Source organism: Candoia aspera, chromosome 4 (genome assembly GCF_035149785.1).
Source record: "Candoia aspera isolate rCanAsp1 chromosome 4, rCanAsp1.hap2, whole genome shotgun sequence".
NCBI classification, from domain to species: Eukaryota; Metazoa; Chordata; class Lepidosauria; order Squamata; family Boidae; genus Candoia; species Candoia aspera.
This window is the reverse complement of record NC_086156.1, coordinates 10,350,976-10,364,025: the sequence shown is the minus strand read 5'-3', so window position 1 is coordinate 10,364,025 and position 13,050 is coordinate 10,350,976. Positions and strand designations below refer to the sequence as shown.

The 13,050-nt window shown below is 36.2% G+C and overlaps 1 protein-coding gene across 9 annotated transcripts in view; it reads right to left on the bottom strand.

Annotated features, from left to right (window-relative positions):
* Positions 1–13,050, bottom strand: part of ZMYND11 (zinc finger MYND-type containing 11) — a 98,083-nt gene that overhangs the window by 20,504 nt on the left and 64,529 nt on the right. For 4 of the 9 annotated variants that reach the window (XM_063303398.1, XM_063303395.1, XM_063303399.1 and 1 more), the window contains 3 exons: positions 11,185–11,344; positions 7,729–7,773; positions 2,815–2,976 (listed from right to left, as the gene is read on the bottom strand). In XM_063303398.1, coding sequence (XP_063159468.1) covers positions 2,815–2,976; positions 7,729–7,773; positions 11,185–11,344 — 367 coding nt within the window. The remainder of the gene's footprint in view (positions 1–2,814; positions 2,977–7,728; positions 7,774–11,184; positions 11,345–13,050) is intronic. The other 5 variants (XM_063303400.1, XM_063303401.1, XM_063303403.1 and 2 more) reach the window with 3 other exon arrangements.

Here is a 13,050-nt window from a genome sequence, read left to right as displayed (position 1 = left end):
TTCCTAACAGAAGTGCATGGAAGAGTTAAGACCACAAAGGTGCTTTAAAGCATCCTTCCCCAAAGACACTTTATATGGATACAGCGATGACTCCATTTTGGCTGACATCATGTCTGGTTAAGCTAAATTCCATTTCTTATAGCAAAGTCTCTTTGTGGGGATGTATGGATCACAACATGTGAATAAACATACACACTCTTACAGAAACCAGAACATGCAGTCACTTGACATTATTTGCAACTTAATTCACAATGCCCAAGGGAGTTCCCTGTTTAGTGGCTGAAGAATGACCTCTACTTCATTAATCTTCCATTCAATTCTCATAGAAAAAAACATCGCAGGAAGGAAATGTTTGTGCAGAATGACAGGGGGAAATGCAGAAAGTGCCTTTGGACATTTAGCTATTGTAAACTGTCCCTGCCTCCTATGGAGAGGAGCAAGAACATTAGGAAGTACTTTCTAAAGCCAAACTTGTTTCCCAAAATAAATGCATTTGTGAATCAATGATAGTGAAGTCTTGCCCCTAGAATTAAGTACTGTCTATTGAATAGGAGAGTTCCAAAAAGCCATTTTGCCTACAAATTTCAGGGCCCCCAAAAGGGTGGTGATCTGACTGCACTAGCTGTTCTTCTGCTGAGTAGCGACTGGTATTTGCCACCATTAAGTAAAGCTTTATCGATTATATGCATTGCTTCACTGCTGGCATAGGCAGTGGGACACACCAATATTAGGAGATGCAGTTGGCCAGTATGGAGTACAGTACCGAATAGCTAACAGAATGGCCTGCATGGAGTTCTTTGGCCAACTAGTACACTGTCATGAGTCTCGATCTCTCATACGTCGTTTCATGCACACTTTTAAAAAGTATGAATTTGTAATTTGACATCAATCAAATCTGGAGGAGCAGAAGCCCTAAAAATATGCCCAAATTGCCTGTAGACATATTGAAAATCCACTGGAAACTAAAGAGCCATATTTGGTTTTGTTACACAAATTCCAAGTCAGTCCAGACAAGCTGCTATTCAATCACGTCTCCCCCAAAAGCTGTCTAATCTTGGCAGTGACTGATGCAAAACCAGAAGAAAAAAAAATCTGATTTCAAATACTTGCCCAATCAAATGTTGGGACTACAATCAAGACAGCTAACAGAAGTTATTTGCTGGCCATTTGCTTAAACAAAAGAAACAAATGTAGGGTATCCATGAGAGTCAGACCACGGTGGAAGAAGACAGAAGGCTGGGCAGAGGGATGGAAGCCCAATTAACTGTGGCAGCTGAATGTAGATGGTGGCTTCTGAGCAAAGCAGAGGCTCTTTTATGAGGGATAGCTTACTTGGGAGTAAAGGCCTACTTGTAAGAAAGTCAAGAGAGGAAGGAAAAAGGCATGGCCTGAAAAATGAAAGGAGAACCAAGTGTAAGGTCTTGGTGGTGGTGGGGCTCTCACTGCTTAGAGACAGAATCAAGAATTTAGAGGAGAAAAGGTACAATGGGAACAACAACGTCTCTCCTCCTAAGGCCTGATAATTTATTCCCTCTTCCTACCATGTGACCTTAACACGTCCAATATTTTTACTAATAATCTTTATAATAAGTAAGATGACGCTTCCTACAATTTAAGTTACAGCGACCATTCATTCACCAGTGTTTCAACACATTCTTCGGCACAGCATATACTATGCATGTGAGAAAGTTCAATAGGAAAAGCAGAAGGAAAAAAAGCCTATCAATTGGTGTTTGCAAACATTTCTCACCTCTCCCCTTTGCCATCCCTACACAATTTATATTACACTGGAAAAAAGAATCCAGACACTATTCGATTCTTTTTTCTAAGATGATGTTTTTTAAAAGGGAGTACAAAAAGGTGATTTGAATGAAAAGCACCTAATTCCACAGAAACTTGAGCAAAATGTGACATAGTTTAATGTGCAACATTTGAATAGAATTTTTGTGAATTTCATCCCACAACATTCACAAACATCTATAGCTTAAAATATAATATGAAAGAGAGAAAGAAAGAGAATTTTAGATTACATTATTTAAATGTTCTTTAAGTCACCCTGGGGAAACTTTGATTTAAAGGGTGGTGAAAAAAGTCATTAAGAAATAAATGTAAGATTGTTTATATGTGTACTGTATTTTCCTTAAATCATAATGCACACGCTCTGGAGTCCTGACAGAATTATGCATGTAAAGCTTACATTTTAAAATAACAATCTAGTTGTTGGCATTACGTTAAGAATCCCAAAATATTGCACACATCTGGATATGGTTGGGCAAATGCAGAAAGGATTAAACATCCAGGCAAGTGAAAAAGCAAAAGGTGGGGGATCGCTCTGGTTCCAAGTTCTGTGTATGTGATGAAGGGATGTGCTTGGAAGAATGGGGCCTATGCCCACCAAGGCAATACATCTTGAACTGATTTTTTGGGGGGTGAGGAGGGAGAATTAGTCCTGCTAGTGAAATGAATGGGAATTAGAGCTCCTGTACTATTTACTTAGTTATGGCCAAAGCCTGTTGAGGATTCACATAGATAGTTCTGAAACTCCTAGTTATGGTACATGAGGACTTTTCCAGGCCAATCCAGCAAAATGTTGAATTACTGCCTCAACGCAAGGATTCTTGGTAGCAGGCTTTTATTTCACCGATTTTGCCCAGGCACACCCAGATTTGGCCCAGTATCTGCATCTGCATTTAACATATGGACTGTCCTTGCAGTAGGCAAAGCTGGATGTTTCTCCTGGCCAGAAACATCTTGAAACTATAAATAACAAATACCAAGCCTCTATTCAGCACATGAAAGCTCAGAGGTACTCACCCTGCAAACTGGGCATTGCCAGTGACTACTGCTGTCTCTAAGCCTGAACTCATCAGATAAACACTTGGAATGATATACACGAAAACACAGGTCACATATCAACACCTCTCCAGGCAAATGGCATTCAAAACAATACCAGTCATGAGTTTCTGTCTCCCAGTCCTACAAAAAATACAAAATAATTTGATAGAACATTCTGTCAATATCTGAAACAGCCATGAATAAAGCACATTTCTTGAAGTCTAGCAATTGTTAGGCATTTTAAAATATGGTACCTCTTTCATGGATTATACCTTTTATTTTTTTTCCTTTTAAATTCCACTCTATAAACTTCAAGCATACTGGTAACTGAAAGTACTACGCTTTTAGCTTCTAATAAATGCTGGGGTTTAAATCATGGAATGAGTGTGTCTGGTTAGCAGCATGAACACAACACTTATGTCATGTTCCCAGCCATTCAGATAAAGAACTCACCCACCCAAAACGGTTTGTTATCTTACATACTATAAGATAAATTCTGAATTTCAATGAAGCCCCAATTACCTTTATATTCTTAAATGAAGGCAATGGGACTCCTTCCTCTGCTTTAGGCAAATAAATTGTGATATTCAACCATCTGCTATTCTGTTGGTCCTTTCTTGAGTCTGGTCTAACTTTTTTTTTTCTTTTGAAAGGGTGAAAAAAATCCCCCTCCAGATGTGGAATTCTAAGGAACATAGGGAACTTCATCAAGCGCTCATCAGAAGGAGTTTTGGGAATTGGTGCCCCCTTTTCCAGGGCTTCATTTTGTTTTGTTTTTAGCCGGGAGCAGGAGGAACAGGAGCTGTCATTGCTATTCCACACACCAATTTGTCCACAGCAGCTGTGACGTTTCTTCTGAATGCATCAATTTATCAGTTGATTCTACAGTGGATCTTCTTTGACTAGACAGAAGAAACAGCTTTAAAAATAGCTGCCGAGGTCAGAGTAATATGGCAAAATGAAAAGTAAGGCATGATTTATTATTTTCCCCCTTGCCCCTCCCTGAACCCCCATGGCTCCTCCTCCTTTTGATTTCTTTCTATAAGCATGCGCAAAGTGCTGGACCATCTGCGAGAGCATGCTGAACCCAAATAAAAGAAGAATCCCTCTGTTCCTCAGAGTTCAGACAGGACTCCCTTCTATACAAGTGTCATGTAAGCAGGAAAATGCTTAGCATCACTTGTGATCTAAATTATACATAATGACCAGTTTTAAACATTTTGAGCTAGAGGCTAGGACTCTAAAGGCTGTCCTGCCTCCTTTCTACTTCCAGATCGCCTGGAAGTACTTTGTAATTTGGTTTTGCTCTGATTGAATTTTATGTATGTTCTTATTTCTTCATTAAAATTTGCTGACCTGTACGAGAATTTAGAACAGAACAGAAAAATATCAGAATTGACCCACTAATCAGCTTATCCAACCTCCAGGGCCCTGCAGATGTATTGATCTTACAATCTGCAGATCTCCCAACCTCTCAGACAGAGTTATGATGGTTGAATATTCTGGGAATTATAGTTTTAATGCAGACATGAGGTCGTGGGAAACTGCACCAGGCCAAAGCAAAGGTTCTTGCAAGAACAGAACACTCCTGCAAATTAAATGATACAAGTCAAATGCTGACAAGAAAGTTAAAGTTTGCAAACTTGCAGGAATATACAAACAGAGCAGAACAAAACACAAATAGAACTTTAAAATATGGCAAGTTCAAGCAGCTTCATGATTTTTTAAACATACCTTTTGCAATTTGATTTCAATGAATCCAAATATTGGAATTTTGACCTAATTTCAGTCTTGGTCAGGGCTGTGGTCCTTCAAATGTTTGCAACTGTGTAAATGAAGCCTAAAAATACGATTTCTCAAAACAATGCAGAAAAAAGTAAGAACTGCCTCTTTCCATCTCACTGATTTCCTAGTTTTCCTCATAATGGGAATATTTAGCTCAGTGACCATTAGTATCAGTGTTTCCAAAGAGTAGAATTAATTCCAATACTCTTCAACTGCTAATACTCACACACATTTAGCTTTAACTGTGCATCACTTGAACTTAAAGTTGAAGCTATGCTCAGTGACATCTCACTGAAATAAACTACTTACTGGATAGTATCTAAGGCTTTTATGCTACAAATAGCAATGACATAGATGTTCTAGGGGCACTTTTCAATTGTAGGCCAATCAGTCTTACCTAACTACAAAAACAACACAAATGGTTCTTTTGGAAGATAAGATTATTAAGGAGTGTCAACATACCAACAGTTAATGTAGCCCTAGGAAAGCCCTGGATGCCCTTCTGGAGCTCTGCGCTGCTTTGGGTAGGAAAAGTTTTGAGCTCATTTTGATTCTTTAAGCTACAAGGATAAGGATAACTATAGAAATTGTAAGATTTTTGTTATATGTTGACAGAATATGAGTCTTCCCCAAATAGTCAAAACCTGCTCTGTGTGATAAAGCACCACAGAATCACCAATTCCTTTAGGATAGTAATTTTAAATGTTTATTTTAAATTTATTTATAATCATATGTGGGTTATTAATGCAATTTCTTTATATGAATAGGAAGGTTGTCCATTAGGCTAAGTAAACAGAGGCTCCACCCCATCTACCATCAACCTGAGTCCAACCTAGATGATCAAACCTTTTAATTTTCTTCCAATTCCACAGGAAATGAGACCTGCAAGCAATGGCCTCCATAGACATGTGTGTATTATAATTTTCATTGGTATTGTTCTGAGAGAATTTATGTCCATAAACAGAGAGGGCATAACCCATCACAACCCAAAACAATATTCTGTGGTGTATGGTGGAACACATTGAAATGATCATAAATGCCAGATTCCCCCTTTTTCCATTATAAGAAAACTACCATATATGCTGAAATAAAACCCTTCCTAGAAAAATGTTTATATTGATATATGTTGTTTTTAAAATCACTAGACTCACGTGGAAGTGTCAGTTGATGATACCTGGCACCCAGTTTTTTGTTCATACTTTGAGAGAACGTAGATTCCATTCATACAGTGGTATGTTTTGTGTGAATACCCACTATTTCCACATCTATGTCTGCTGTGATACACAGGCATACAAAAATATTAAGCATGATTATGAGTTTGAAGATGTAACAGTTACATAGCACTCATAATTCGTAAACTGCCCTTTTGTATTTCATCTTCCCCATTGTGCTGACTTTCTTTTCTGTTCGTCAACTATTTCCTTGCAAGCTATATTAAATCTGTTGAACTTAAGCTTTTTAATCAAAGTACACTTCAGAAAGAAGACAACACGTATGTTTTAAATTATTTGTTGTATTATTTACCAAAGACTACCAGAATGTTAATTTTAATTAACTCTCATGCTGTACTTTTCTTCTTCTTTATGCACATTTGATTATCCAGAGAAGAGAATCTCATTCACAGAAAAGAAGCAATTATGAAATAAAAGGTTTTGGCATAATTCCATGACAAATCTTTGGTATAAAACCAACAGAAATGAAAGGGAACTACCAGATCTTTTCCTGCTCCAGTTAATTTCAGTGGGATTTCCACATGAGGATTAGTTAACTAAATAAATAAAAAAGCAAAAAGTTAAAATTCTCCACTGTGAAATCAATATATTACTAATAGCTGGTCTAGTATTTATTTATTTATTTATTTATTTAGTATTTATTTATCTAAGCATTTTTAACTACAAATGCATCTATTACTTTTTTTAAGTGTAAAGATTGTTTTGTTAATTGTGTGGGTTTTGTTTTAGTGTATTTAGGTGTTTTGTCGTATTTTTTCTTGCAGTTGATAAATAAAATTTATTAAATAAAAATAATAATAAATCCAAATCTTCATAAACTGGTATGGTACAGTCCTTGAGAAGGTGCAAACTCTTCTGTTCAGCTGTCCGACACACTAAAGCTGACCCTATCTATTACCCTCTTGGATTGGACAGATTCATACACAGTTGTTTTACATGATAAAGCAGTTTTTAACCATAAGGTTGAGTAGACTGGTTACACAGTCTGTTTTAAAATAACTATTCACTGAATGATATTTACTAATTATAAAGTCAACATTAATGTGTGAAGTCTCAACTCAAGTATGAAAGGGTAGAGCTTGTGTCATGAAGTCATAACACACATTTTGTCATTTTGCTGTCATTGTGGTTAGGACCACATGCCAATGGATGGAGGGAGCTATATTTCTAGTGTAACCTCCTCTTTAAACATTAAATAAAGCAGGCAATTAAGATATTGTCTTTTAAAAATTAAATGTAACAGAGAAAACAGAAATTCAAAAATAAAATTACAGGGAAAAAAAATAAATGGTAGTGTTATTGGAATGGGTTTTTTTTAATCAATCAACACAAATTCCATGTCCAACACTATTTTTTTTTTTAAAAACCCAAAATCTTTGTTTTTAAAGGTTAGTGTAAAGTTCGGACAAATGTTGGAACATTTGCAGAACGAGGGATGCACAAGGGTATCTGCCACGTAATTTCCTTACATGAGACAGGAGGCATTTATATAACTAACATCTGGCAGCCAGTATTCTAATTACGATAAACACAAAAATCCTTAAAGTACAAATATATCTTTTTCTGCATTTGCAAAGTCTTCCACCAGATGGCATCATCTCCTCCCAAAGTAACTGACAAAAAGGAAAGCATTGCAACTTTACATCTTGCGGCAAAACATGTGAGTGACCACTTCCAGCTCTCCAGGAAGGAGAAAAAAATAGTATTTTAACCAAAGTGTTGCAAAAGCAGGCTGACTTCAAGAACCGGATAGAACACGGCTGATAAGCATTTATTAATTCAATTACTTGAAAACTTGAAATCTATCTTAATATACAACAGAAAAAGAGAACGTAACAGAACGTATTTAAGACTACATAGTGCAAAAGTTGTTCACCTTGAGTTTTGCTGTTGTCCGGGAGAAAGGCTGCATACTGTAGGCCTTTCAAAATAAAGAAAACAAAACAAAAACAAAAATATGGTCTCTGTATTGGAACCCATCCGAGGAACATAAAGTGAAACCAGGAGGGAACGCACACGATTACCGAGAGAATCCTAACTAAACGTATTTTCCCCAAATAAACTCTATGGCCTGGTTTAATGCAGAATGTTTTCCCCTTCTCCTTCTGTGCTCCTGAAGGCTTCCAAGCACTCGAGTTAATTAGGAAAACACACTCAAAGCAAAAAAAAAAGAGAGAGAGAGAGAGAGCCAAAATGGTTCCATGTTTGCAATTTTTCAGCTTAGCAGAAGGATTAGCATTCTCAATTAATAGCCTCTGGGAAGAAAGACATGCTTATATTGTAATGTACCACAATGGTGTCAACCTTAGAAAAATCCAAGAGGTGCTTTATTTATGATCAGGTAACTAATTGTCTCCACAGTTTGTAAATAAAAAAATATTATCATTATCTCCCCCCGGCTCCAATTTTAAAAAATAGCTGTGATTATTTATGGAACTACTACTAAGTAATTCTAAAATATATATTATAGTGTAAATTGGAAAATGAATTTTATGTGCAAAAGTGAAGATTTGCAGGATCAGTTTACTAGAAGGCACAGGGAAACAGAGGTATTTGACTTAGTTATATTGTCATTATAGAAAATGCTCCAACCCTAAAGGAAAAGGGGTCATTTTGTGTTCACAATATAGTAATTCTTAAAAAGAAGACAGACACTTATAAAATTCTGGGTATCATCAATATTTCACAGTGCTTGATTTTTTAAAAAATCTAAATATAATAAAACAGACCTGCCCAACTTCGAGCTGAACATATCCTTCTAACCATCTACTGTTGCCTGGCCAGTACTTTCAACCTTGCTTGAAGTTTTGCAATTACAGCAGGGAACATATGTAAATTTAGTAAGGCCAAGTGGATCTCCATCCATGGCTAGATGGTCACAAAGTCAAATTCACTTGAGTCCAGGGCTTCTTCACATTCTACAAGACTACTCTTGCATATTATCTCTATTTTTAAATTCCATTAGCATGGGTGTGTTTTCTATATATGCTTGCAACTGGATCACAGTTAATGTATTTATGATTAGGGTGCAAGTAAATCATTAACCATTTCTTAAACTTAGTTCATGGGCATCTCAAAGCTACCCAATATATATCTGTGATCATAAGAGGAGCTGGTGATGCTTAAAGGCCAATAACAAGGTAGTTTGGACAAATAAAAATTTGGAAACAATGGAGAAAGTGATGATCAAAAACTTGTAAATCTATACTGCTTTTCTGCTATGAACTGCAATTTGATGTTACTTTTTGGTAAAAGGACAACAGTAGGCAAATGTTTAGGGGGGACTTCCAGTAGTCACACAAAAGTAAGCTTTGCTAAACTAAAGTATGCAAATCAATCCATTAGAGAAGCTATGCACAGTTTGCATCTATGTAACATCTTTCATTTCTAAACAATTTAATTACATGCATCCAAGAGATGCAAGCTATGTATTATTAGTGTGGTACCTTTAATAAATAGAAACCTTTAAATGTAAAATTTAAATGTAAATGAGAAGAGAAAGTATCTCACATCCTCGTGGATTTTTTTGAAACAAATACTCAGGCCTTCTAATTAAGAACAGAGTTGTGCATATTTTACAATTTATGCAATGCAAAAATTAAACTGGCTACAGAAACTGGAATTGAGAATCTTAGTTCACTAAATCAAAGTTTCTTTCATGCATAATGAAATTATTAAAGACAGAAGACAACTCAGTTAAGATTTACATTAGTAATGGGACAGCTACATTTCCAAGCCATGTAACACTTACTGCCCTTTGGGGGACTATGCAATCTAAGCCAACCCATGAACATTCACTTGATTTATATATCAGCTTTTCCATATGAAGAATTTTGACTAACTTGGCATAAAAATCTGATTTATGTACTGTATGTGGTAGAAAATATACACAACTCTGATTACATGCAGTATGCCTGATATCATACGTGGTATTACCAAATCTAGTATTTCAGTTTGTTACTCTTAAATCTACAGCCTTTAGTTCAACTCTACATGGCACAGTACTGTATCTCAGGATATGTAAATTAGGTGAAGAATATCTGTTAAAGTTTTCTAGTTTATGTATTAAGAGATAACACCTGAATCAGGAAGTACCACTTCTCCTCCTAATTTAAGTTATAAGATTCAAAAACACTCTAAAAAACCTGAACAGAAATAATACTTTAAAATAATTGGTTTGTTTTTATTCCTGTGTATAGCTGAGTTACCCGTTTCTCAATGACAGTGTCAGGCAACTAATTTACAAATAACTTAATTTGGGATTGCATACTTTCATGACCAAATTTAATTTTTAAAAAATTGAAAAAGCTAACTTTTCTAATCTGAGTTTATCAATAAAATAAGATTGCATAACATTTACCCAGTGTATTGCTATACTGACTGAAACTATAACAACACTAAAAAAAATTTTTTTAAATTAAAGTCACAGTGTCTTTCTACTATATATTACCCAAACTGATTCACAGTAACAGTTCATTTACAAGATATTCAGAATAACTAACGAAGTATTACATCTATATTTAATGTCATCAGCTTGAGGAGTTGCTGAGGAACAGGGGCCCAGCCAATGTTTGTGGCTTTTCTAAATCAGCTGAAGGACAGCTGAAAGACCTTGATAGAATTCATCTAACTGTATGTCCCAGTCCATGCTAATTTTTTGAACTTCTATGAAGATCTAATTAGTCATCCCAGTCTAAGCCTACACACAAAGCTTCCTAAACTTGTGCCTAGAAGTTTCCCTGATACCATTCCAGGAACGCTTTGCAAAGAAAAATAATTCTTTCCCAGGTCCTCAAAATTAAGTGCTTTCAAGATATCCTACTAAAACAGGGTTGTTATGAAATAAAATACCAATACTTGGTTTACATTGTGGTGAAACTGTTCCACTTCCACTTATTTCTGAAATAAGTAACAGGGTGTATATGACAAGTTCTGGGTGTTGAACTTTTTCAACCAGCATGCCAAACAATTTCTTCATAAGCAGTTTTGGGCTGCATATCTTTGAACACACCTTACGTTGCTATGCCTTGAAATTAATCTAGTCTAAAAATGTATGTTTATAAATATCTATATTCATTAGGATGTATTTTTAAAAATACACTTCATTCACCTCCGAAGCTGTTATGCAGGCAATAATTACCTTTAATTTTAAGCATTCTGTGCTGTAAAACAAAATGCCTACAGCTATATAAGGTAATTAAACTAGCCTTCTACCTCATTTTACATTAAAAAAATAAAACTTTTCCAAGACTATGCACATCAACTGGTACTAAGAATTCCAAGTCAACATTCCAGGAAAGGTAATGGAAAGACTTGCAGAAAATATACTCACAATCTCATCCCCAGGCAGCCAGTATCCTTCTTGCTCAATACCAGCTTTTGATCCCTTACATCCCACTGTCAAGGTTTCAACCACAAGGCCATCCTTCACTGCTAAACTAAGCTGACGCGTGGTCTCCTTGGGATGCATACCATGAACCCGAGACATATACCTACAAAGAAAACAGAAACAAGTGCTTACAAGACCAACTTAGTGTCCGGATATTCTTTAAGGTGTGAGTCCATCAATTTCAAAATTATGTAATATGTTCTGGTTCTTTTCTGGTCCTTCTCACCTCCCTTTATTTTAATACCTCTTAATGTTTTGTATTGTATATTCAGTATCAGCTACAAAAGTTTATTTAAAACTCAGTTGAGTAGAAAAGTGAGATATAAATAGAATCAATCCCTGAATATTCTAAATCAAAGGTCCCTAAACCCAATCATATTTAATTAGCTAAGCAAAGCAACAAGTCGTTTTGGTTAACTCCTTCCAATGGAAAATGACTTGTAAGTTATGATGCAGATGTGTTTTTTTCCAAGTAAATTCAGGCTTTGCTTTGTGCTGAGCAGGTGAAGGAAGGGAAGAATTATCCTATTGCTACACAAAGAAACAGCAGAGTACTCTTTCCTCCCATTTAGTCATTGCCTGTCAGTAAAAATCCAATGCTGGACTTACCATTCTACCCACTGAGAGCTACAGAGCTAAACACAGATGGCAAGGTTTGCCAAAGACAACTAGCATAAGAAGTTCCATTGAAGCGCTGTTGACTGACAACCCATTCCCCATAATCTGTCCGGATGACATGTTACAGGGGACTGAAGGAAAGAGCGAGCCATCAAAATCTTTACTGTAATTCGCTAGCTAGCTTGTAATAGACAAATGGGGAACCACCAAATAGCTGCATTAATTCAGAACTGATATTAGCCACATGCTTGGTGCTATCTGCTGAAGTGTTTAAAAAGGCAAAATATTTATGTATTTAATTTGTCAGATTTTTAGGCTGCCCAACTCCAAAATGACTCTGGGAGATTCATGGAGTTCAAAGAAACAGCAACACTATACAAAAACCCAGCACTTGTCTGAGGGAATAATATAACGACATAACATAACATAACATAACATAACATAACATAACATAACATAACATAACATAACATAACATAACATCATAGCATAATGTTTTTTCTACATCATGCTTTCTCCAGCTAAAAAGGGCGCATCTGATACCTCCTATTCCAAGGCCGGTGGAATAAAACTAGTTTTTAAAAATTGCTTCAAGCTAGGCAAGGTGGGAGCCATATAGATCTCAGAGGGAAGCTGTTCCAAAGGTCAGGCGCAGAAGCAGAAATGACCCACTTACTAAAAGCCACTAGATGAAGATGCTTAATTGACAGGACCAAAGTAAGCCAATACCTAATTCTAACAATACTGTCAGGCCTACACACATTTCCTATTCTGCTGCTGTTTTAAAAACTGCCATGTTTTACCCTTGTCTATTAACTGTTCTGCAAGGACTGAGGCAAGAGAGTCTGCATTCATTCCAGTTTCTTAATATGCAGCAATTTCTCTTAGTCTTTCCTATTTATTTATTTTATACCACTGCACATCTCAACCTTGTAATTCTAGGTGGCTCACAAAACAAAAAAGATAAAACCACAGACCATCATAAAAACATTATAATGCAGCCAAAGCCCTTAAAAAACTAGTTCACAAGAATCACACTCTACTAATAGCCTGACCCCAGTGCCTGAAGAAGCTAGGTCCTCAAGTCTTTCCAAAAGGCTAATAGTGTTAGCTGTCCAAATTTCAGGGAGATGCTGATCCATAGGACAGGAGCCATGAAAGAGAAGGCACACTTCCTGGACCCCTCCAGAT